General features: G+C 41.5%; 3 protein-coding genes across 3 annotated transcripts in view; 1 reads left to right on the forward strand and 2 right to left on the reverse strand.

Moving 5' to 3' along the window:
* Positions 1-2121, reverse strand: part of LOC118428965 (neuronal acetylcholine receptor subunit alpha-10-like) — a 33703-nt gene extending 31582 nt beyond the window's left edge. The window contains exon 1 of the mRNA XM_035839290.1: positions 1787-2121. The gene's annotated coding sequence lies outside the window, so the exon portion shown is untranslated. The remainder of the gene's footprint in view (positions 1-1786) is intronic.
* Positions 2122-5997: 3876 nt separating this feature from the next.
* LOC118428964 (neuronal acetylcholine receptor subunit alpha-10-like) lies at positions 5998-20838 on the forward strand. The gene is made up of 7 exons (XM_035839288.1): positions 5998-6207; positions 11812-11943; positions 12415-12539; positions 16549-16593; positions 16845-16954; positions 17506-18053; positions 18400-20838. The coding sequence occupies exons 2-7, from the start codon at positions 11859-11861 to the stop codon at positions 18927-18929; spliced, it is 1443 nt and encodes a 480-aa protein (XP_035695181.1). The 5' UTR covers positions 5998-6207; positions 11812-11858; the 3' UTR covers positions 18930-20838.
* Positions 20839-20849: 11 nt separating this feature from the next.
* Positions 20850-27582, reverse strand: part of LOC118428963 (neuronal acetylcholine receptor subunit alpha-10-like) — a 65144-nt gene continuing 58411 nt past the window's right edge. Inside the window, exons 5-8 of the mRNA XM_035839287.1 lie at positions 25412-25456; positions 24946-25055; positions 22115-22662; positions 20850-21696 (exon numbers count right to left, since the gene is read on the reverse strand). Of these exons, the coding sequence (XP_035695180.1) occupies positions 21137-21696; positions 22115-22662; positions 24946-25055; positions 25412-25456 (1263 nt within the window). The 3' untranslated portion in view covers positions 20850-21136. The remainder of the gene's footprint in view (positions 21697-22114; positions 22663-24945; positions 25056-25411; positions 25457-27582) is intronic.

The following is a 27582-nucleotide window of genomic DNA, read 5'->3' on the forward strand; positions in this document are numbered from 1 at the left end:
CGGCTAACGAGTACCGTGACGCATGGATGAGCTTATTTAGCGTACTTGAATATAATAGTCACGGAATGCACTGAATTTGAATGCTTGCCAACCGGCCTTCTTTTCTCTCTACAGAACCCAGTAAGCTCCGAATGAAGTACATATAAGAAATCATTTCCTGGAAGAATGACGCTAATCACAGTTTTCTGACGCTTAGCTGACTTCAAATGAAAGAAAGGTCAGAAGCACTTTGTTCCAGTTATTCAACTTGAATGCATATATTGTAAAAAAAGTTAGATTTTCCGTCTCTATTTTCGTGCGGAATGTTGTGTGAAAACCAAGCCTTTCACAGGAATTTAGTCTTGATTTTTTGTATCGTGTTTGGGATACAAGAAGAAATATTTAGCAGTACTTGTTACATATGTATTTTGAATATAGCGGACTACTGACCAATGCAAAGTATACAGAAACGGATTCAATCATCTAGGGGATTCATACAGTTATATATAAAGTGCCCTTGCTGTAAATGATAGGACTTCATAGTTGTGTCATATGTTAGCTAGGCGGAGGTAAACATTTACAAATATGGCTTATGCAAATCAGGGACTCATTGGAAATGCTATAATGGATAAAGGATATGACTACCAATCCTTTGGCATTAGTTAAGGAACATAACTACCATGGATATAAATCGTATTTTTTAGATATTATTTCATAAGTAAAGAGAAGCGATAATCTATAGAAACTCCATGCTCCAGAGTAAGTTGGGCAGAAGTTACTAGACAGGAATAATGAAAAAATGAAAACTACTATGACAGTGAGGCTCCACTGATAGAGATTGTCTTTTTGTACCTTAATCTTGTTCGTCCAATTAAGCTAGACAATGGAAAAGTAAAAAGCTCAGATTTGGAAAGGTTCCATTACGGCAGAATGTAAAATTGGCTTCATTTCGGAGACGTACAAATTAGTCACGGAATGGACATTTGAATGCCTGCCAACCGGCCCTCTTTTCTCTCTACAGAACCCAGTAAGCTCCGAATGAAGTACATCTAAGAAATCATTTTCTGACAGAATGACGCTATTTTTGTGCTTAATGTAATGTGAAAAGTTTTTGACAGGACTTAAGTCATGATTTTCCGAAGTATGTTGGCAATATTGTAGGTAAAGCGGACCACTAGTAACTGATTCGATGTATCAAAAAAAGGATCTAGTTTGCATAGTTAAGGATATTCATTCATGTACACATACAATGCTGTTGCTGTAAATGATGGGAATTTCACACCTGTGTCATGTCTTAGATAGGCAGAGGTAAACATGGCTTATGCAAATCATGGACTCAATTGGAGACGCTATGATGGATTTCAGTTAAAGGATATAACTACGATTCTTGTGACATAAGTTTAGGGAGAGGAAACTGCCATGGATATAAATCGCACATAAAAAGATTGAGATAAGCAAAGAGAAAACGTATAAGCGCTAATCTATAGAAATTTCGTACTCGAGATTAAGTTGTTCTGAAGTCACTAGAAATAAATAATGAATATTATGAACAGAGACTCCACTAATAGCGATGGTGTACGTCTTATTGTATTGTATTGTATTGTATTAGAGAAAAATAAATAGCTCAGATTTCCTTTCCCATAAAAGAATGTAAAATTGACTTAATTTTGAAGACGTACAAATTGATACATTTCACAATGAACGTCACGTGGCAATCCAAGTTATCTCTGCTAATTAATAAGTGCTTACTATCATAAACTTAAAAGATCGAGGAAAAGTTCGACAATCATCAGCAGAAACGTCTTACCTCCAGAAGCCGGATCCCAAATTCCATGGCCATAGACGCAAGCTCCGAACCGGACTCGTCGTTTTACCTGTTATTGGCAATTTCCCAGTCCCCTGAAGCATTGGTAGGGGATCATGTCGTGCAGCGAAAAGTACAACCCCAGAACGCATGCGCATTTGTCTAAATCCAGAGCTCAACCCCATTCCAGTCTGCCCGCATGAGGTGATGAGGCTGTTCGCAGTCCGTTCTGCAGGTAACGTTTCATAGTGCCGACATCCCTACTCCAGTCTACTGAAGAAGAGTCATGCGTCTTTCACGTGCAGCGGTGCTAGCCAAAACCCAGGTGAGATAGTTATGATATAGTAATTATTGCTGGTATCAACGCATTTACATGACGTCACAAACTGCTAATTAAATGCAACAAAAAGAAGTAGATTCAGGATAGGTAGTGTACACACCGCTTGTGCTGGGATCTCTCCGCTACCATTTACCTTAAAGTAGGCCGTACTCCAAAATACACGAAAAACAACGATTATGAATAATTACTGATATTGTCCTTAAGGGGGAATCAATAGGACCAAACGAAGACGATTGCATGCGCATGATCTATCCAGTTTTTTCTAGGCATAACTACAACAGATGAAGTCTTTCGTACCTACTCAAATGCATGCTTTAATTTCCTTCAACGTGACGTGGGCATATTTGATATGAGTATATTGCTGAGTTGTTTGACGTATTGCTCACTGAGGTCTGAAATGGCACCCGCGTTCGAGACGAGATTCTGCAGTTATTTTTTCCTTCTGAAGAATTTCCTCGTGGCAAAGGTCACAGACCAGGTGTCAGCTGGCGACTGGAAGTTGAAAACCTATTATGTGGAAATCACATCACCGACAAAACTTGAAATCTTTGTGGAATATCATTGATTAAACTTCTTTCCTATGAGAGATACAGTTAGACCAATACAAGGATAATTGTAGTGTCTTATTTGATTACAGTACATACTAGGTAGACACACTGTCGTAGACTGGGTTCGTCTTGTCAGATTAATTAAGATATTTTTCTGAACGGAATTTAATAATATTTGTAATATAATATAGCCATTGAAAATTTGGAGATACGTGTGCTTACCTTTGATAACAGTCACTGATTGATGAAAAGTCTAATAACCGATAATATTTGAATATTTGAAAGGAGGCCTAAAATAGCTAAAAGAGTAAAAAAAAAAGTTTTGGTGAGTAGACACCCGACCAGGGGCTTCAACGTCATGGTCACCGGTTTGACAGGGATATCGACCTAATATGCTTCGCCACTTCTGGCAAATTGTATTAACGACCACGAAGCCGTTCAGTAGCTGTGATACGCCTTGGGGAGGAGGAAAGCAGAATCTTAATCAGAACGTCTGCCAGCAAGCCGGGACATGGTAAGTCTGCAGGATTGGTAAAACATATGAAAAATGTTGGTGTTCTGTTGTTTGAATAAGAGTATACATACCTTCAGTGGTGTTTGGTTAATTAGTAATTCTCAGCAGATAGTATTGATGTCTTAATGTTGGTTGTTTAGACTCGTATTTCATTGGGATTGTTCTTACGGTTCTTGTAGGGTTTGTTCTGCTAATATAAATGATGCTACTTCCGGAATACTTGGCATCGGTATTATAGCACTGTAGCCAGACAAACGACAGCTATAGAAAACAGGAACTTAACGTTCTTTTGTCTGCTTTGTCTACGGAATCAATGTGGAAAATCGTTCCGTCCAGTGGTTTACAATTTGGTGTCCAGAAGTGTTCTTTATTTCCCATTGATTCACAATACTATTTCGACAACCGACCCGTATGTGTTTTGATTGCATTTGGTAAGGTCGACCGGTACCAACTTGCTGTACATGTTGTTATCGCATCAATGACTGGGTAAATTTTAAAACATTACCAAACACCTCATGTTAAGTAGGTTAATCAAGTTTCTAAGATTTTCAGTTTATATAATGGTAGGCATACTAGGTGGAAAAGTACTTCGTAACAGAGATGAAAGCTAGTTCTGGACGATTGAAACACTGGTATTTGCAAGGCAAGTCCTGAAATAGGCCAATATGTAAGGAGTAGACGGGACTGGCAGCCGATGATGCCTGGGATTGTAAGATAAGACTTGGCATCACGAAATATTAAACTCATCTCGCCGAAATATTTCACTAATGTAAAAGGGCCACGACCCTTTCAGGCCTGACTGGAATTTTGGCAAACATGCAGAAAGTTCTAATCTTCGGTCAAACCAAACACCGTCAGTAAGGTTATGGAAATAGGGCACTTATCAATTACTCAAACTCAAACTTACAAGTCAGAAGACCTCTGCGACTTTGGCAAGTCTAGCGTCGCGTTTTAATCAAGGATATAAAAATTTTAATCGAACTAACGTCTCATGTGTCATAAAGACGATCGATCGAACATTTGATATTGAGATGAAGTGGAGAGGCAGATGTTTAATGTGATCAGTTTTATGCATCAGAACCATTAATGCAGACAGCAGAGAATGATCTGTCGTCCAGAAGGTGATTACTCACTCTAACACTTCGGGAACAAAATTTGACGTCTGAAGGCTGTCTATAAAGTGAGTAACTAAAATGTCAGAAATCCCCATTAAAGATGTGCGTCGTTTGTAATAGGATCTTGGAGTGACATTGCGTCCATGTGGTCTAGCAGGCAGATCTAGATCATCTGAAAGGAGACATTGGTCAGTTGCTAATGTTGTGTCCGGCCTTTGCTCCAGTGGCAGGTTTGTCATATATTCTGTAAGATATATGAATCCAAGTTATTAACGGCAGTCATCTTGCTATGTTAGAAGGTAACACAACTTGTTTCCAAAGAAATGTTTTAGGCCTTTGGATGGGCATCGTCTAAGATTACGCTTCTTGTATTCACCTCCACAGCCTCACAAACAGTACCTTAGAGGGATTAGAACAACTGAAGACTATATTACAATGGGGTGTTGTCAATCCATATTAACCACGCCCAATTCTTTGAACAGAAAACAGCTTGACATATCAGGTTCATAATTGTCTTAACCAACGGTAAGTTAGAATTTTTAAGTTCCTGATGTTTGCTTTTGCCATTGAATAGCTTCCCACAAAGATATTAATTAGCTTTAATTCAGGCAGAGCAGATACTGCTAATAAAGGTAATGGCACCGTTCATATGCTGTACAGACATATACATGCCAGAACAAATGGCATAACTAAACATCTTCCGAACATGTCTGGTTGTCAGCATAAATAATTATATATAAAGAGGCATTCTTCTTGAGAACTGGGTCGCGCTGTCGCCTTGATCTGTCTTGATTCCGGACTCAATGGCCAGACCGAAATGGGATTTCTGGACCATGAGATCACACGAGAAGGCGAAATGACTCTTCATTAATCAGTGGTGATATTCTCTTGTGACAAGGTACTGACATGAGTTGTAGTCAGCTTGACCTATTATTTGATTTACAATGCGTTAAAAGATCTTCCACTTTTTCGACGCTGTTAAAGTGCATCGACGTTGAACCGTCATGATTGTCTTCTATATATGTATGTATGTCATTCAATGGTAATTAGATAAACAACGACTCTAGAAACTAGTTCGACAAAGGACATGATGTGTCATGATCCTGAAGATGCAACAAAATCAAGCCTCTGAGTGATCAGAGGTCACATTCCTCTCGGTGAATAATGACAAGACAGTATGCTTCTACAGATCATTTTCCCTGGGACAATCTAATTTGGTGTGCTTTGTTGAAGTCATTGATTGAAAGACATTAGTTAGGAAAAGCAATCTGGAGCTTTGGCAAATGATACAGAAAATGTGATCATTTTATCTTCGAATAACAGCTGTTTTTCATGCATTTCGTGCCCATCGTGTGTTTGATAATGTACAAAGATTTCAAGCTATAGAAAACAATGAGACGTTATCAAACAAAATTATCAAAATAAAGGTATCAACGTGTTGGTAATCAAAGACCATCATTGTAGCCAAACGACGACCATTTTGATCATGATGATAATGGTTCAATCCTGAAAACAAACGTATCTGATATGCCCTCATCATTCTAAAGAGCATACCATTCTAACGCCATATCTTCATCATGACCTAGATTCTCCAAGAATTCCGGGAATCTATAGACGACAGGGGATAGATGATACCCTCATTATTCATACTGCTCTACATTTGGACATAATCTATGTGAGGTTTCATGAGGGTGAAAGACAATCTAGTCCGAACAAAGTCCGGTGACTCAATACAATTTTCATCGGTTCGGCTTCCACAAAAGGCCCCGGCGTAGGATTATTTATCGTATTGACGGGATCAATAGTCCATGGATATGCGTTGTGAGAAGATACCGTTAGAACAGAGTTTGTATTAGGCTGCTGCTGCTGATGGGTGATATGAAGGGCAGCTGAAGAGCAACTGAACAGTAAGTACATAACTGTGTACGGGGATCTTCATGGTCCTAGCTTTCGCTAAGACAGCCAGTAGTATAATGTATATGTTTACCATTATGTGATGTGTAGGAAAATAGTTGCTTAAGGTGTTTGACCACAAAAATACAATTTCTTCCACATTGCAATGTCGATATTCTGAAAGACCAAAGCTGACAAGCACGCATCATTTTCCCAAGTGGACGGACGTTAGTATGATTCCAGACGGCCGCCCCATCTGCAGCAAGGCTAATGCAATCTGGCTGAACGGTTGGGTGATGTTTTTACCTTGAGGAGCCTAACTGACAACAAATTGGCATTTCCGTCATGAGAGAGAGAGGGAGCGTCTCCGGCAGTTGGTATTCCTCATGAGCATGATGTTGCATACAAAAATGATATCACCAAAAGCTACGAACATTTGCTAATAAAAGCCTCTGAACCGAAACATTGTTCGCGCAAAAGCGTTCATGTTAAAGTACGGTTCGGCTTCTCTAAGGAATGTTGTAATCACATATGACATCGCCATTCCTAATGGTTGATGGCATATGAGCTTGCACATTGTCCATCATGTCAGTGGAAGCGTCACACTGGGGTGTAATAAGCAATATCCTCTCGGGCGAGGCAAAGGACTATCAGTCATTTTTTCGTTCCCCAAGGTCCCACTTTTTACCAACCGGAATAAAGAAAACGTGGCTGAGCTGAGGCGTGAAGACGAGTCGACAAGACGAACGGTGCATCTGATGATACTATCTGTGGGAATGTGCTGTTTAACCTTTAATGTATACAGCTTGCTGCCTTTGAGACTCGCTGCCCAACGTCACAGCGAACCATTGGGAGTAGTTAATGTGTTCCCCAGTGATTCAATTACCTTATCTATCTCGATCCAGTCGTTGATTGCAGGAGCGTAGTCTTGCTAATGAGACACTGCGGTCCGAAAGTGAGCATCCTGTTTGGCGCGAAATTGCGTGCTCAAGAGAAGTGAGATGGATGCGTCAATGCGTGACTCAGTTGATAAGATGTGACAGCACTCCTCATCACATGTCTATGACAGGAATATAATAAAAGTTGGCTGGATGAGCTTGGTTCCGTAGTCCTTGTAGCATTCTTGAAGATATGCCTTTGAATTAACTTGGGTCATACAAGAAGGTAAAAGAAGTTGGTGGCATAAGTACTCTGAATACAATCTCATATACATGTATGTATGAAAGTAATGCGTTGGATCATACATTTAGTCCGTAACTAAATCTCAAAATTTCAGCCATCTTTCACCAAACATTGTCACATGAATTCTATAAATGTATTACCGTAGTATGTGATGTATCGGACCCTGGGGCCAAAAGTGAAACGTATTATATGCATATGCGCATATGGTCTGAAACACATCGGCTCTGGTGTAGTTGATGGATATTATACTGTCAGTGTGGTTTTTATTGCGATTACATATGGTGCTTAATCTTCTTTTGTTGTTTCAAAAGATCATAAGAGGTTTAAAGATAAGACTTTGCCGTCCGTTTATCACTGCTCATGCTACAATATAGTAACTCTCCTAATCGGCCGCGGATGGATATTTTCTGACAAGAAAACTACACACTCACAAGCAGGCCGCTTTAAGGTGGGATATAACCATGACTGAAGAGATACATGTTGCAATTTAACCTCCTTGTTGCAAAGTATTGGCTTTTTTCAAAAGTGCTTTATTGCAAGTTACTCATTTACATGACGTCATCAATAGTTATGGGGCCACGGCCATTTTAAGGAAAGTCAAATTGATGGACTAGAGCATCATGGTATTTCTCAAAAGTAGTGATCGCACATAATCAGAGTACAGTATAATCTGGTACATAATAGTAAGGTACAAGGTTCAAGTGCGTGGGAAGTAAGCCGCAGCTGCACCGTGCTGACTGTGCGTATTACGGGCGTGGTGATTGGTTACTCAGTCTGGTCGTGACGTGACGATTTGACCCCAATCGCGCCAAGGTCATAAGTCTTCACACAGTATTGACCTGACCTGTACCACGTTAGATGACAAATTGCACCGCTAATTCTTACCTTTCCATGCGCCCTCCCAATAGAATCAATCTTGTTACAAACATCAACAATGCTGTCTCAGCTAGGGGTGTCTCCACCAGGAGTGTTTTGAGTAGACACATGGAGCACACTTTCACGGATATATTTAAGCCCTGGGCTCTTTTATCCCAGGTACAATACATGTATTACATTCCGCACCACGCAATGCCTTTGTACCACGCTGTACATGAAAAATAGCTTTCCAACAGTGCTGAAGGCTTTGTCCTTAAGCTAGTTTTGATATTGGCTGCGTTGCTGCTTTGTAAATGAAATGCGGAGTGTTTAACACAGCACTGCTGACACTCCCTTTTCACTGCGACCCCAGATTTGACAGATCACCCGAGGAATATCATTGCTATAAAAACACTATACTTTACTGGTGTGTGTTTCGTTGTCTTTTAAATCATACTGTTGAATCTTAAATATTCAAATGATGAAATTTCCGATCCCAGCTCTACTATTATCAAACTCGCCAATGTTTAAATCTTCACATTCCCCTATTAGAATGTCTTTGGCCCAAATGAGTGTAAAATACAAATGCATCAATATTTGTAATGCTCTTCCCCCTCCCTCAAGAACCCCCCCCCCCTGTGATAACCTTTGAAATTAAGCTTAGAAACCATCTACTGTCCAACCACACTTTTAAGTCTTTAATGCTGTTGTCATGTTTTGATTTATAGCTAGCTTAAGCGTTATAACCTTAAAATTTTTATGTTTCATATATTTGCTCAATCCCATACACTTACGATTGACTGTTGATATTTCTCAATTGTTGTTGTCCGTAAATTTATTCTATATTTATTACACTTACACTTTGATATTTATTACACTAGTTTAGTTAAGTGGAGGAGGGCTTTGTACAAGCCATGCAGGCTTCTCCTCTCCTCCGGCACTTTTCTTTACTTTTCTTTACTTGATTGTTTTCATGTTCGAACTAAACAAACAATTCACAAATCCAATTTCGGTCGTTGCGGTCGCTCTAGAAAGTGGTAAACTAAATAAAATAAAATAAACTATTTACCGCATGCATATGGACACTCACACACTGTTGTGTTCTGATGGTCTCCGGCTATGACCTCGCCATCGTGTGTACGCTAGTCAGAGCTATGGATTATTCCGCGGTATGCTTGGGATTTTACAGCACAGCGTCTGAACGAAACTTGCTAAGTACTTAATGCACCCACGCAGCTCGCATATTGCTCGTGCCTGTGCCACTTAACTTGCAGCAAATGGGTCGTTAAAGTTTGGATGCCAATTTTCGTTGAGCCATCTTTCTGTTCAGTCATTTATTTATTCATTTACTGTTGGTGATGGGCACGCGGATCGGGTGAAGAATGAGGTGGGATGACTATTTTAGCGGATTTTGACCGGACAAAAATAGCGCAAAATCGATACCTGAGAATGTGAGCACGAGCACGTCGTGTATGGCGAAGTATTGTCTTTCCATCTTGGTTCTATGATAAATCATTTCTTATTGTATATATAGCTCATGTCACTTTACATGCATCCTCAACAATTTACCAATACATACCAGCTTTTAATTAGAAAATCTTCTTCGGTGCAGTACTTTTCAATTACCAGCAGCTAAAATGATCCTAAGCCGCTCCAAAATGTGCCACACACTTAAACTAATTACCAACAAATTGGCATAGACGTAAGATTTATATAATGATGCTCCTGTGTCTGATTCTTTCTGACAAGCGCTTCAGTATGAGTAAACGTTTATTTATTTTGTGGTACTCGAGGGTGTTCTTAATAGATAGATGACAGTGTGTTGCTTCACGGCCATCAATCTTCATTACGGGTGTTATTGCACCCTGCGAAGTGTAACTACCTTTGCTGCAGCGCTCAGTGACACCATGTGACTGAGAGTCTACCAGCTTTATTCTCCCATTGCACAACGCACTGCGACCAAGCAGCAACCTAGCTAATTGGATATTTGTAAATTTCGGCTCCATAATTTGTACATAATGCAATAGTAAATGTATGACCGAAAAGAAACCCAGAAAGCGTAAAAAGAGCCATTTTTGCTGAAATCAAAGGAGTGCCAACTGTACGTTGCAGTGCAGTCGCAGTGATGTATCCGCCCTAATGGCATTGGACGTGGCTAGGAGCCTGCCATGTATAACCTTTCACGTCATAATTGGAATATCATGCAAAATGTAAATACATGACTGAAAAGACAACGAAACATAAAAAACATAAAAAGAGTCCTTTTTAGTCATGAAATTGATGAGCGCTTTGTCAAATTTTCGGTCGCAGCGCAGTTACAGCGAGGTTGTTGCTTAATTGCAATTGGGGTATTGGCTGAAGCACGGCCGGGAGTCCTATCAGCTTTGCCTTCTGAAACGGAATCTGGTTATGGCAACTATACTACCGCTGGGGGATAACAAAGTTAAGGTCCGGTCGACATACCCTTTGATGTATGTGCTACACATTTCCTAATTACACCACAAGATCATAATTTATTCTTAATTGGGAAACTGCCTACTGGACAATCGGTAACATCTGTGAAATCGTGCTGCGTGCTAGATCTTCACATTTGAGGGTCGATTTTTATTGTTTGTCCCATCATATTGGACACCCGTGCAATAATCATCTGGTTCAATCAGCATCTCGTTACGCAACACCTGCCAGGTCGATGAATTACCACGCGGTCAAGGTTGGGTGATCTCTAATATGGATCGTAACAGCTCTGTAGAAACGCTTCGTGTGGAATTACTTAGATAAAGAGATGACGCTTTGCTTAAAGTTAGTCATTAACAAAGGTGCTGTGGTTAGATTCTTGATCCATATACTGCTTCGCCTGCCTTGAGTTCCAGCTTACTGTCATCTACCTAAAAATGTCACCGAAGTGATTCTTCTCTTACATCATACTTTAATAGGCTTCACGGATGATGGGATTTGTGTCTTTGGGACATTTCACAGGACCAAAGGGTCAAGTATGGCTTTATATTGCCATGGTGTGTACAAAAGGGGAAAGCAGGAAATCGACAAATCGATATGTAGATTGATCTTGTAGCAATCCTGTGTACTATGGGACATGCATCATTCTTGCTCTAATTATTTTACTGCAATCAGCCAGTCTTACAAAAGATGCTCAGTACAAGGGATATTAGAATCAATTGTATAGATTTATGTGAAACAGGCAAACTTAGAGTACCACAGGGCACATCATATCGGTCATTGCACCTAAACTTTCTAACCACTTTTTGACTAGATAAAATAAAACAAAACCACTGAATCTATACAGTGTTGAAAAGGTAACATATCGCTCTCTTCACCTTCACCTAGTAATTGGATCCATTGGTCTGCTTCACCTTGACCTCTAGGTGTCATCGATTTCAACACCAGTAAGGACCACTGAGAAACAAGACGATTAGCTGAGGCATATCCACGGGGCTGTAGCCGCAATGGATATTCCGATATAATAAATGGGTTCAAATCAAATGTGAACTTCAATAAGGCGACTCTCTAATGAAGATATGTGTTTAGCTACTTTGATATTGAACACGCGTATCTGTCTGTTGCAGATGAAAGAGATGCACATTTCACGAAGACACGCAGACTCTACTGTCCAATGATGGCAAGCCGCCCTAGACTCTTACTGAGCGTCCTATGGCACTTGGCCTGTTCTACACTCCATGTAGCCGGCAGGGGACGAGGTACGAGCTTGTCAACATATACATTGTTTAAAGAAGGCCATATACATCAGGGCACTCCAGCCATCTTTGAACAGAGACGGTGGACGTAATAAACTTCCTGGCACGTTTGCCACGTTTGACCAATTGCTGACGTCACATATCCACAAGATCACGTGTTAATAAGTTTACGTTCTGAGGTAATTGGTTATCAGTATTGGTCCTGAAGAAGGCGACAGTGTATACCTTTGTGTTGGAATTGGAGGAAGTTCTTTGAATGACAACATTACATTTATTTGTTGGTTTTGTTTCACGAGCACAATCATCTAGAAATAGAAGTACTTGCAGATTCTGGAGAGATTGACGTTAGAGTCGAACAACCTAAGATAACGGTGTGATGGCAGGATGGTGTGGCGACAGGGCACATACACACGCGCACACATATACACACATTCATGCACAAAGCGAACTTCTGATTTGTGATTTTTCCTGTAGGTAACGACAGCCTGTTGTTTCACCACCTGTTCCGGGAGTACGACAGCGCCTTGCGTCCGGTCAGGGAGCACCAGGACGTCCTGACGGTGGACTTCGGAGTCACTCTCACGCACATCGTGGATATGGTAGGCAACCTTTAACATTTCCACCACATTTAAGTATATATTACGTGACATAAAGGCCATGTCGTTTCACTAAAGCTGTCTCAAGTCCATGGTAACTGCAGGTGATACACGAAGGGTCAGCTTCAATGTCAGAGCGGATGTTTGTAACACTGGAAGTGGATACGCAAGTTCGGTTAGAATAGCCGTAAGCTTAAGGTGAAATATTGCTTCCCTTGTATCTATGTAACCGCAGATGGCGCAGTGTGGATTGATGTACACGTGATTGATATTCTACAATGAAAGAAAATTGGTGTAACTTTCCGTAGCGCCTTTCCCGACAGCGTGAAAGATAGGTTGTCTGGCTTACGGTGTGGCGCAGCGTCAAAGTTTAATATCGACTCGTTCTGCCCTTCCCATTTGGTGACCTGGCGTCCCGCTGGTACGGGGATTACACATCTTCACCTCAGAGGATATTCTATTAGATGACCCGAATGTAAACTGGCTTCAATTTAACACGCCAATGCACTGACATGACAGAGTCTCTGGCAACAAGGAATATTGCAGTACACAATGAGAAACTGGAATTGGCTGCAGACAGCTTACGAAACTTACTGATGTTCAGTATTCAATGGCAGCCTTAAGGCATGAAATGACCTGAAAACCAACGACGTAGGCCACAATTCTTATTGCTTACACCGCGTATCCAGCTGTGTCCGATACATCTACACGTTTACATTTCATACTTTCGAATTACCGATTCGCGTCAATGTAGTACTATACTGCATGACTGGCTTTGGATAGTTCGTATCATTGCACGAAAAGTGTCCTATTATGGCGATTCTATCTATGATAGAAAATTATGTTTCATATCAACACAATGAAAATACAGCTCTGTGATAATAATACAGGATACAAATTTACCTCAGGTACAATGAAATAACAGTATTTCATTAAACGTAGTCTGACTTCTTGCAAGTGTTGTAAGCTACCACCAGAATGTATGTTCCCTGTGAGTGGTACAGACGTGTAAGGACGTTCCCCAGATGGCGTGTCCAGACGCATTCTCTAAACAACCTCTCACGAAAGGAGCCCATAAAAGTCTTATTGCGTCTTGCCACCCGGGTCTATATCACACTAATGGAGAGGACCAGGTGGCTGATAGGTCACGAGCTGAATGTCCTGAACACATTGATTAAACCGCACCTTTGATGAATGGTGTTCTGCATTTGACGAAAGACTGGAATAACCTGATAGAAGGGGCCTGAGCCAAGAAAATCTGAAGGAAATTTCGTTTTCATCTTTACATAAAGGCCCATTTCCACCTTTGAGCGACCACTGAGGGACTTATAATTTGCCCATGTAGCACCGAAAAAGGTTCCTTCTGGATCCGAACATTCCAATGACGGCAAATCCTATGGAGATCTGCGGGAGACTTCTGGGTGACCCGTGCCAATGTCGCTCAGCCGTGGCACCATGGTCGCCACTTTAGAGGGAATTAGCTATTGCTAAAATTTGCAGTTTGCACCGTGTGCACGTTCAAGTAAATGTCTGGATATTTCTATACAGCAACCTGAAACCTGGTAGATATCACAAAGGCATTTCGTCTTAGAGAACAGCAGCATGGATTAACTGTGCTGATTTGAGTGATGACCCATTAATGTTGAATTGTGTATACTTACGATGTGTGGAGGGTTAATGTCTTGGACATGCACCGTATCGCGTCTGAAAATTAACCTAAGCACTTTTGGCCGGGTGAATTCCAGGTGATAAAAGTGAAACATGGCCTATGTAGATCCGGGTCTATGGTTTCATCAAATGGCACCTGTTTGCTATGGCATCTGTGTACCTTTGACAATGGTGACTAAGTTGGGTGCATTCTGATCACGCCTGAAGATTTAGCTGGTAAAAACACTTTAGACTCCCGAGACTCCTTTACAGTCGCTTGAATTATATGTCATTTAAGTAATGTGTTTTCCCTCTTTCGCGCTACTCAGTAGTCCATATCGGATCGGGAACATTCGATAGTTATGGTCACATCAAATATTGAAAGTGCAATTTTGTTTTATTATTTATGTAGGAGAATGGTATATTTGATGTATTTATTGCGGATAATAGACATCAGGCCGTATGGTAGTGATGAACACACCTGGATGGGCCGTATGGTCGGCTCAACAGCAGGCCCCTGGCCCTGATGTATGCTTTTCAAATATGCCTCTCAATAATACGGCATTTTCAAACTTTATGATGAATGGCAAACTTTGCAGCCATGTATTATAGTTGATGGCTTTGCTTTACTACATTTCATATCATTCATACACGCTGATAAATTTAACGTTTTGTCCCAGCAGAGGCTGCACCTATAAAATGGCAGTTATGTTCATACAATAGGCCGTTGGATCTGTGAACAATTATTGGCTGAGCTGAGAGGATATATTCCCTTTCTTCAGAACTAATGGGCTCTTACAGTGAGTGGCTCTATACAATTCTAAATAAGGAGTTTAATGACTGTATTTAATGTCGAAGTATTCGCATCTATTGACAAGGTTTATTTTTGGCTTATCGATGTGTGAAATGATAGTCATTGTGCATTCGTTGGTTAAAAACTGCTGATTTGCGAGGAACCTTTGAAGCTAACAAACCAGATTTATCGTTTTCATACATCTACGTGAATTGGTCAACTAATGTAATATTCGATGGCTGAATACATGAAGGAGCCACAGCAGCTTGATTCTGAAATTCCTTCTTGCTTGTTGGTGGGTTGCCAGAAATTCGTCCTATGGCAGATGACAATTTACTAGTAAGTGTTAGTCCTGGGACAAAATAGCCTGTGATAACTCGATCAATGACCCCTCAGGGTCGATACCCGAGAGGTAAGCCCCCAAACGCTCTCCCAGATGTTCATAAACCCCTAGATTAGAGTAGCATATGGACCACTTCACCTTGTCATAAAATGTTTCATAGCCAATCTGGACACAAACACAACAGAATAGTAAAAAATCCAAACGACACTATTCTCAGTATTTTTTACTACTTCTCAACATCTTTCTATTGCTGGCAAAGCAATATACACCGATTTATTCGGCGTTATTTAGGGTATATCATGTTATCTTATGTATTGTTGCTTTCAATGGGATTACTCGAAAGAAGTTGCATGGATATTTGAGAAGCTACTATATTACGCGCACTGCGAAGTTAAGTGTTGCTATTTCAGCCATGATATATTGCGTGGTGGACTTTTCATCTCCAAGGCCTCCGGAATCGCATCAACTGTCATGCATACTGATGAATGCTGCGTAGTTGTAAAAACTATCTGCCTGTGTTATCGGAACGTCAAGTACTGCTGTTTCCAATAGAATCTTTCTTTTCTTAGATTGCCTCCAAGACCTCAGAAATCGCATTAACTGTCATTCATACTGATGTATGCTGCAATTATCTGGTCATTTAACGGTCGGTGGTGACCCACATTAACGCTAATTACTGCACGCACACCTGGGATCCAAAACTTCGCCGAGGAATCAGCACTTTGAAAGACTAATGGACCACCTGTCGTTCATCTTCGTTTCGACGGGGCGAAGTTGTGCGCGATGAATGGTTAGAGAGGACCTTAATCATAGCTTTGAACTTGGTACCCAGCTGGGTCTTTTAAAGTCAGACTTGTAACTAAAGATCGCAGATAAGTAACCTTCAAAGGACACTGCAGAATTCGATAGCACGAAACACGGTGAACGGGATGTCTGATAGTCTATTGATGGTCTTTCAAATACATTCTTCTATGTATCTGACGCCAAGCGAAAATGCGCCGCCGAGTGTGCAGCGCATTGTATTGTTCTAAGATTGTATTCGTTACTTTGCATGTAATATTGTATGCACCATGTATTGTAATGTGTGGTGCACTTTACAAAATCAAGTACAGGTGCATTAGTGCCTACATATTAACGAAACCACCGGTTATGTGAACGTTCTCTTAACAGTAATCATCATGTCCTTGGCGTACTGCAAAAACTCTCTTTTTGTATTGATCTCGACACAGGACGAGAAGCACCAGACGTTGTCCATGAACCTGTGGATTACCATGGTGAGCCTGGGAAGTTTCATAATTCATTGCAGTTTCCATTACCAAGCCTACAGCATCCCATGCATTTTAAGACATACATGGTATGGTAACAGGTCTGTAGACAATGTCACTTTATCTAGTCATAAACAACGCATTCCTATATATAGCCGAGTAGCTGATCGTTTCTTTTTGTCGCTCAATAACAGACAGATAGACAATAACAGGCAATAACAATATGGTTTGAGTTGACATTGCCCACTATTTCCCACCAGGGCTGGAATGACACACACATGAGATGGGACCCCGGGGAATACGGCGGAGTGAAGCACCTGACTGTTCCCGCCACGTACGTCTGGAAACCGGACATCATCCTCTATGAAAAGTACGTGGAGAGAACCGATTAACTTTATAGAACCGTTTTTGACTCCCGTTTGTATATGTAGAACATAAAAAGCGTGACGTCCCAGATTGTCGTCGGTGCAGTAATTGCGTCACTGTAGTGTAATGAGACAGCCAAAAGACAAAAGGCTGACTGCAACTGCATGCACCTTACCTGTAGCTCAACTGGTAGCAGCCGGCCTTACCATTGCGTTCTTAGTTCAAAGTTGTTAGAAGACAACGGTTCAACCCAGTGTAGGACATCTCGGTTGGGGCTGCACCCATCTTTTGGAAGGGGCTCCGTGTTTGAATAGGTACCTCGAGCACATTAAAGGGCTAGCAACCCCTCCCTACCTGTGGTAAAATATCAACTGCTACTGGAACAGCAAGAAAAATTGCTGCTCTCTATAATGTGCCAGTAATCACTACAAGCATCTGGACGAAACAACGAATGAAACTGGATGATGATGATGATGATATCTTCCCTTACACATTATAAGCTGGTTATAAGCTTGATGATCCATCCATAAAAGTCATGCCCCTTTTATCTTCCAGTGTAGACCCACAGTTTAATGGCTGGAGCAGAGACGAGACGTATGTGAAGATCCACCAGAACGGCTACGTCCTGTGGGAGATACCGGCTGTAACCAGGTCGTCATGCAAGTTCGACGTGTCGTCCTTTCCGTTCGACCATCAGCGCTGCTTCCTGAAGTTTGGCCCGTGGATCCACAGTGGATACGAGGTGACGATGCGGAGCATGGCGCCCGAGGGAAGCCTGGAGGGTTTCATAGACCACGCAGAGTGGAGGGTCCATAACTTCATCGCTGAGGAGCACCTGATCTTCTATGGAGAAGACTTTGACATTTCTACACCTTACGCAGATGTTACCTTCACACTCAGGCTCGGGAGGAAGTCCACATTTTACGTCTTTAATCTCCTCCTTCCCTGTCTTCTGTTGACGTTCATCATGGCAGCGACGTTCTTCATGCCTATCGACAGCGGAGAGAAACTGTCGTTCGGCGTGTCCATACTTCTGGCCATGGTCGTGTTCCAGTTGGTGTTGAAGGAAGCTCTTCCAGAGTCGGAGACCCTCCCTTGGATAGGTAATTACACTTACTACTGTAACTACATACGTACCTTTGTACAATGTCTGGTGACGTAACAAAGAAAATATAGCTAGTTGAATGAATCCACGAAAAATAGTTTAATTGCAAGTTCTTGCCTAATGGCTTATTGCAAGAATGTGGACTTGAGAAACATGTGTTAGAAACACGGAGAACATAAATAGGACAAGAGCAGTGGTTGACGTTAATGTAACAAGAGACTAATTCAAAAAGATAGTGTTGGTTGTGTCTAGGTGAGCTGGGTTTGGGTACGTTCTTTTTGTAAACAGGGGAAGACGAACAGCCCCACTTTGATAAATAACAGTGCTGTCTTAATTCGCTACAGGTCGGTACGTCATCATCACCATGATCCTCATGGCCATATCCTTGGCGATGTCGGTCTTCATCATGAACATCTGTGACTGCACAGTCTCATCAACCCCCGTGCCCAGCTGGGCAAAGAAGTACATCCTGAACTACGCCGCCAGGTGTCTCCTCATGGGAGACATGTCCAGACTGGACGCTGGCGTTCCCAGGGAAACTGAACTGTTGCTGGCCTCTCCTTTCCAAAATGGACATAGTGGAGGTAGAAAAGACCCGACCATCTTGGCATGTGGTCTCAACAGCGATCCCGGACGGGACGGGACGGAAGGGATCGTCTCACTACTTATATCAAGACTCCAAGGCATAGAAAAACAACTAGAGACATTGAAGACGTATGCTACCCAACAGGAGAGAAATTGGGAGATAGAGAAGGAATGGCGAACCCTCGCCAAAGTGCTGGACAGAATCTTCATGTTTCTGTACGTGTCTGTTGCCATCACATGCCTCGTTGCCTTCGCGGGAACATCGCAGCCACACGGTGGAAATAAATAGAAATTTATTGAGATGACCCTGAATCATCTATATGAATCACCAATATGATTGTAATTAAGGTTATCAGATATTAGATGTAAATAACCTGGAGAGGTGGCGGCAACAGCAAATTTTACTCGTCGCACTTATACTATACTCTGCGTCGGGTTCCCTGTACAGCACATGACAATGTAATTACAACTTCTGAGCTGAGACTACAACAGAAAATGTACCTCCAAATAATGCTACTACGTGAGAGTGATTGTAAATATGTTAAGGAAATTGTATATCGTCATTCTGTTACAAAAGCCGTTAAGAAGGATGTATACCTAAAACTATCCAGTAGGTCTCATTTCTATGATTACCTGCTGTACATGATCAGGGTCACGTAGTAAGCTTAGCCACAGTATCCATTAGTAAAAGAGTTAAAACTACCTTAACTTTGATAGTATTAAGTGTACAGCTATGGAATAATGAACCAGAGAATAGCCGAGAAAGCTGTCATTGTTCACGTTTCTCTGCATGCGATCACAACAAGGCTCCCCTTGTTTTACTGTTGTTGTTATCTTGACACTGTTTTTCATTTTAAAGTTAAGGAAAAAGTAGACAAACATTCTGAACTGTATAATGCATTACCTGTATTTCCACAATGTACAATCTATCAATACCTTTACAGTTTGCTGTTGACACCATGACTGCATGAATGTAGCAATCTTTCTATGATCTATGTCTATCAGTGACAAGAGTCAAGGATATTGTGAAAGGAATTTATGGACGATAGCTAGGTTCATACACTTGATCTATGGATATGGCTCGAACACCTCTGGAATATGTATGACGGGTTAAATGTATATACTGTATGATTCAGGGTGGAATTGATCAAGCAATAAATAATACATGACATCAGATGGCGGACCATAATATATACTGCATCACCCCTGTTCAGGCGTAATAAAGAATTAATTGAAGCCATGGATGGATTTATTGTCTGAACTAGCTAGAGGACAAATCTAAAACATCCTAGATCAACATACATTTGATAATGTCTACATTGCATGTGCAGCATTGCTGCAATGACAGTAGGATTGTCTAGTAAGGTTTCGCTTTCGGAGTATTCCCTCCACGCGAAATATAACGATGTATTTTACTACTTGCTTAAGCTTGTTGAAAATGGAAGAAAATGGTACGTGCGAGTGATATTTCCTTACCTGCACGCTATAACAGCAGCAAAGGCTGTCATAGATAGAGACAGAAGTTTCAACTAGGTACGTTTCCTATGTTAGTTAGCAAAATATCAATCTTATCAATAAATACAAGTTTATTTACAGAATAAGCCGGATCTACATCACTGTACATTACGTTTCCTGCACGGTAGAATCAATACAACTGTTTTATAACAGATCGTTAACAGGTTCAAACAGTGCATAACTAACAAGCTGGCCCTGTCAAATGGCCTCTGAAGCTCAACCCATCAAAGAGACAAATGTAGCTTCAATGTTTCACGACAATTAAATATCTAAACCATCATGAAACTGTAGTTGATGTTCCAGACGTGGTGATCACAACCCTTTTGAAAAGTTAAGTTGGGATATCAATACGCCTGAACCAACAGTAGCTGCTATCTAATGTTAACCGCCAGGCGGAGTAGCTACATTGTTTTAGCATTTTTCCAATGCAGCTGTGACACCTACTACTCGTAGTTACAGGTGACAGTGTATACAGAACGTGAACCCCTTGCCTCAAGTTGTGCCTGCGACAGTTTCATGGCTAGTTATGGTGCGCAGTATTTGATGTTAAGTTAAACGGTTACGGGGAGTGAAGCTTGCTTGTATCAAGGCATTTAATCTATTGAAAATCTGACTAATTATTAGTTTATCGCAGAACAACTGTAACGTCAGAATGAGCCATTTGTCAAGACAATTATCTATCATGATATTTAAGGGACAGGTGTTGTATGTTGACAATCTTTTCAAGACACATGCACATGTTTACATGTACCCATGTGTCACAATGTGAACGTCACCGAGCTGTAGTAGTAGGGCAATAAAGTTAATGATCCATCCCTTACACCCAATGCTGTGCCGTTCCACAGTGTCGGTTCCAATGATAACTTCATAGACCACTAAGTGGGTCAGGTCATTGGAAACCGACACGCTAGCCTGCGCTATATCCATCGTAATTTGGGACATTCATTTTATATCACAGTCCTTGGCAAGGCATATATGTAGTTAGTGGGATGTCGTATTCGTATCTTTATCATCCGCATCAGCGGCTGCCTTGGCGTTGAATGAGAATGCAAACAAGCAAGTGAAAGCAGCCACGACATACATGGTAAAGAAAATCCGATCCAAAACCTTAGCTAGTGTTCTCCATTGTCTTTCAATGCGGGACTGACTCGATGATTCTTTCACGTGATTTGAGATGACGTCCATGGAGTTCTTGATGTTTTTCACTGTACCGAGCACTTCTTTCATGACCAGATTGTACGCACTGATGTCTTTCCAGCAGCCCCGAACAGTGTCGCAGTCCAGTGTGACGTGGCTGACGTGGCTGACATGGTTCGAGTCGTCCAGCTCGGACAGTTCCTGACTCTCCCACACCTCCTCCGCGTCGTGAGTCTTGGACAGGTCCCCCATCAGCAGAAACATGGCGATGTACTTCATGACAAGTTTCTGCATCCATAGCGGGACGGGACGGGCGTGCAGGGAACAGTCACACACGTTCATGATGAACACGGACATGGCGAGGGAGAAGGACATCAGCACCATGGTCACGATCACAAACTCTCCTGGGGAAACACACACAGAAGCGTATTGGATTAAGGGCCCTTATTTCACAAGTATTGCCATATAAACATAGAATACTGTCCAAATTGTGACTGAGGCTGTACACCTTCCTCATGAATGGAGTATATTATCACAGACAGACAAGTATTGTTGATCATAATTGGGAATGATTTTAGGTTTAAAGATTAGTGAAAACTGTGCAAACACTTTAGTTGATAATATCTTTATACAATTCAACGTAATTAGATTCTGGACCAAGATGATAAATGCAGTTGTACATTTTGGACGTCTGAACTTTGTTTGATGATCAGGTTCCTTGCTCTTAATGGACATGACATTGGAGAAGGTATTATTACGATTAAGATCCATCAATGTACCTGATATGAAACATGTATATGCAAAATAGAATCTATCCCTCACCTATCCAGGGTAATTTGTCTGATTCGGGTAGGACTTCGTTCAGGACCAGTTGGAAGACAACCATAGACAGCAGCAGAGACACTCCAAACGACAGTTTCTCTCCGCTGTCAATCGGCAGGAAGAACGTCGCAGACATGATAGACGTCAGTAGCAGACAGGGTAGCAACAAGTTGAAGACGTAAAATGTCGACTTTCTGCGCAGCTCGAGTGTGAAGGTGACGTCAGCATATGGTGTCCCGATGTTGAAGTCTTCACCGTAAGTCTCCACGTTCCTCTCCGCTACAAACGACAGGATGTCCCACTCCGCGTGGTCAATGAACGACTCCAAACTACCATTTCCGCCCATGCTCCTCATGTCCACTTCGAACCCACTGTGGATCCACGGTCCAAACGCCAGTTCGCACTTTTGAACGTCAAACGGAAATGACGACACGTCGATGTCACAAGACGACGACGTCACGGACGGGATCTCCCAGAGCACGTAGCCCCCCTGGTGAATTTTGACGAACATCTCCCCTCTCGACCAACCGTCAAAGTACGGGTCAACACTACAACAGAGACGAGCACCGTCAGAGTTAAACCATGTCAGTCATTAGATCGTATGCTCAAACTAATGAGTAGCGCATGCATTAGATTGGTGCAAAACAATAGCGATGAGCAGCAGCTACAGGTCCAAAACAACGTTTCCAAAGGCAAAGAAAAAGTTGGACCAAATCGCAGTTGGGAAGGACGTTTGGGGAGCACGTTGTATTAGACATCACATGGCCTTTGGTTTATACATTGGCTTGCATAGGGCAGTACTTTTACATCTCCATGTGTGAAATGTCCTGACCAGGTGCTCGGGAGCAGGGCATATCAATAGTTTAACCAGACAGACGTACGAATGATGTACTTGGCGCCGAGGAGGTCATGGGTAACGCCAGTGTGAAGGTATTTCGATGAAAGGGTCTGACAGTCCTGACATGCAGGTCTGATTTTGGATTCTCAAGTTAATGATAAATGGCGTGAACTAGACAGATATCCGCAGTGCAAAGTGATTACTAATAGCTCAACTCTAAATTGTACACGTAGAGGCGCCACAGTTAAGTTGGAATTTCCAATGAACTTGAATGATGCCATTGCACCGGACTTTTCCACAACCTCTTTTGCTGGTATAGCTATGCACGATGAACCAATGTGTGACCTCTGTCTTCTTCAGATTCATTGGCTCATATTCAAATTGTCTCATATTGTTAAATAAGTATTGTCAAGGGCTATGTAACAAAATATGAAATAGTTAAGAAAGTTCAGTTAAGTTAATGAAGTTTTATGGGGCAAACTGCTGCAACTCAAGGGGGTTGCTTTGGGGTGACACTAGTGTTATATGAAGAACTCCAAAAAAGCGTTCATGTCCCAGAGTCATTTCTTATATCTGAACTGAAAGTATGTGAAAAATGTGGTTATAGTGTACTTCTACGAGCATTACAAATGCATCAATTATTTCTTAACGAAATCATCAAACATTGTAATTTCCGTGACTAATTGTCCACCAACTCGTTCGGTTTCCTCTTGATTGTTTCTCTTACGTTATCCATCTTGTGCTCTGGGCTCTGTTTTCACTAGAGGTTATTGTCTTCATATTTGTCAATGTGTTTGAGCGTTTCAGTTCTTAGACGTAATTTACTTTTTGCTCCATCATCATTAAATAGATGTGAGCAAAATAATCATTGTACGTTTGTAGCACATGCCAAGTTCCAACACTATCACTTAAAGCGTTGCAGAAACCGCATTATTCCCTTTGACATGTTGCAAACACCATGGCCAGGTGTTTCTGTGATTGGTGATTTGCATGCATGTCAGAGATAGAGCGGGAGCAGGGTTGATCCCTGAACTTGGCCGTCCCTATTATCCCTGAGTGCTATGACCCCGGGTCGGCACGCAGACATTTGCCTGGTACGATAGTCAGGCCAAGTCGACCCTCAGAGCTTCGGCAGTCACTTCATGTTGTGAAATTTGTCGACAAAGTGTATTGCTGGTAACAAGTTGCGCACATGCTCAGAAATCAATGCGCATTATGTTGCACTGTTAGTGTAAAATGCCCTCCTGTGGTCCATAAAGAGTATGACTACCTCAGCCATATAATCGCCCGAAACACTGCTGTTGAATCGTACCCGTGATGCATTATTCAGTCTAGAGGAGCATCCTGTCGGTAAACAAACGGTTATTACGTGTGCTGAAATTAATTCAATCTCGTTCTTAATTTGAAGGCATAATAATTATCTGGAAATCACTGTAGTTTTGAATGCATTGACATTTTTTTATCTAAAGATGGCGTAGACACGCTTGGATCTCTCTCACACACCGACAACGCCTTGGAGTACCCAGGTAGATTAGAACTGCAAAATGGACGGCCACAAATACCCTCTGAAAAAAATTGCTGGTTTCTGACCTTTCTACGAAGATTACCCTTTTGCCGTTTGTCAGGATTTATACTGCTGTAGTAATTTGTCACAGGGATCAGGACCCACCACTGCTTTGTTCACACACTGCTTGTAATCACCAGGTAAGCCTTGACGCGGCAGGTTGGCATAATTGAACAAAACAAGTCTGTCGCGATGTGATCTTTATGATTAATTACTTGGAAGATTAAAAGGCCCAGTTATAATTGGTGCTTTTGACTGATGCAGTGATTGACATTCACTTGGGATGATGATTGCAACGCATGCAAATGTGACAGCCAGTTGCGGGGCAAAAAATGAATATCAAGCTGCTAATCATGCAGACTACACAACATCGTTTCCAATTATGAATATGTTACAGCATGATGGGTTCACATATTAGTTTTAACTTACTTTTGGTAGAGAACAATGTCCGGCTTCCACACCATGTCGGCAGGGACTGTAAAGTACTGAAGGTTGTTGTAGTCTGTTGCATTCCAGGTCAGGTTCGTGTCATTCCATCCCTAATAGGGCAAATATAACGTTAGCATTTGTCATTAAGATTAGAAAGAACATGACAGTGACTTGTGATGATGAAGAAGACAGCCATGACTTGTAACTCAGAAATTTGCTTGAACATAGAAAGTAAACGCAATGGCGTATATAACGTCCTTGGTAAAAGCAAAGTTGGACATATTTAGGTTAGGGCATTGATTAGCATTCTCTTGGTACCTCGCGGTATTGCTATCTGTGCCATCTAAACAGATCAAGGCATACAGGGCGCGTTTTTTTTCACAAGTTTTGACATGCCGACAACGCTGATGACCTTCCACGCGCCCCAACAAACTTTATAGAATGGCGATAGAGAAAACTAGCTTACCATCGTTAGCCACAGATTCGCAGTGAGTGTCTGGTGCTTCTCGTCCTGTAAAACATTATTTAGTAAAGTTAGTGAAGTTTGCAGGAAGTTCATGCCAAGGGGGGAGTGGGGTGGCTAACCATCCAAGCAATACACATCCAACCATACACATCCAAGGTGGCTGGCTGACTGTGACCCACAAGCATATTCGCTTGTCGTGTTGCCTTTGAAAATGCAGGAACTGGTACAATTTGAGCAGTACATTTCATTTTCTTGAATTGTCAACAGACTAAAGAAGTCCATGTTTGATTTTTGTAACTTCAGTAAAATGGTGTGAAACATAGGTGAGCCATTGATATAAAAATTCACACAAAAAATGGTGCTCAAACTTCACCAAATTGCAGTGTTTTACTGATTATTGATTTATAATATTATGCTACTTGTGCACCAGATAAACCCAAATGCACCAAATAGCTCCAATGGGATTTGTAAAGAAAATGATATTTGATAGTTTTGCCATAATTGTCAACAAATATAACTGATTTAGACCTACAATGTTTACAAAATCTTTCACACAATCGTTATCTCTTATCAATTCTTAGTGTTCAATGGAAGTAAAAGGGGGTTATAGGGACAGATACATGTCAGAAAATCACAGAAATACAATATAGTCAATAGGCATACATTCCTTATACCCCTGTCATATTTGGCGAAAATCGATCGGACAACGATTCTGCGACAATCGTCCGAGCCTCGCTTATGATAATAACTTTATTGCACAACAATTGTACAAGGTACAAAGTATGGCTTATATGTACCAAGGGCGGTTTTCAGGTGAAAAATACGCTCAACCCTCTGTCGATCTTAAATATGGCCGATCTTCTATCGATACGCCCGAAGATCGTGGATAATGTGACAGGGGCATTACGAGAGCGCCTTGGTTATTAGTCAGTTCACGTATGACACCTAATCATGTGGGCCAAGCTCAAGTTAACGGAGCACCACGAATTGCAAGTAGGATTTTCTCCTAGGTACAAGATCAAGGTTGCACTTGAATCAGATCCGTAAAGTACTGATTGTGCACTTGACCTGAAGTTTTCAGTGATTGACTAGGGTGCTTACGTCGGGAATTGCCGACAGTGTTGTGCCGTTGTTAGAATGTCGTGTGAGGTTCCAGTACTGTGCGGGTACGGCAAAGATGGATGGTTTGTGTATAACCCTTACACGACCTCATGCGCTGGTCAGATAAGAGGTAATGCGTGGGTCAAATTTCCAAACCGGTGCGCGGCCGCGGAGTGTGCGAGAACTAAAAGTGTGGACGAGGTCTACTCTCTCCTTCCAGACATCTCTGTCCTCCATAGCGTTCTTTGGTATAAAAGACAACACAAAACACACAAAACCTGAAAAAAATAGTCAGGAGCATACTCTTTGTGTATTTTTTTTATAAACACATTCGTTTTTCGTCCATATTAGTAGCCCGACCTGGCTCAGTTGTGAGTATTGCTTGTATAAGGTGTGTCATGTCAATATCTCTAACGTACGGCGTTACAGAAGCAATCAAGAAAACGAATGCATTGTTTTACTGAACACCTATTTCGAAAAGTATGACTTTTACCGAATATTTCAAAGAAAGTTACAGTTATGTTTGGCATAGCTGTAATTCATTCTCCCTAGCTCATCCAGTCCACACGTATAAGATAAAAGCCCTGGGTGTCTGGCTTATGTCACAGGCGTATGAGTGGTTAACGCCATTCAACACCAGCAAGGCTAGAAGTACCACTTAAACAATCATGCTATATAAATGTCGCCTCTACCCGAGCCACCCTGTACATAACAATTATAAAACTGTGACAGCCAGAAAATGCAAAGGTTGCTCTACGTGTGACGCAAACGAGATTCAAACAGCGAAGAATGCCAAACTATTTCATCAGATCAATATTTAAGTTATCAAAGCAGAAATGAAAATTATTTTCTATTCCTGGCAATTCCTGGCAATTTGCAGTGTGTTTCAGAAATTCTCACTGGATTCCAGCTATTTGTGCCCGTTCTTTTGGCTGGCCCGAAAGTTTTTGACATGTTAAAAACTGTCGAGGTGCATTCGAAGTGGAGAAATATCGAATGGTATTCAAAGTGGATTCTAAGTGTATTTTAACTATTCTAACTGCAGTATGACGGCATTCTGCGGCATTCCA

The sequence above is a fragment of the Branchiostoma floridae genome, chromosome 13, assembly GCF_000003815.2.
Source record: "Branchiostoma floridae strain S238N-H82 chromosome 13, Bfl_VNyyK, whole genome shotgun sequence".
NCBI classification, from domain to species: Eukaryota; Metazoa; Chordata; class Leptocardii; order Amphioxiformes; family Branchiostomatidae; genus Branchiostoma; species Branchiostoma floridae.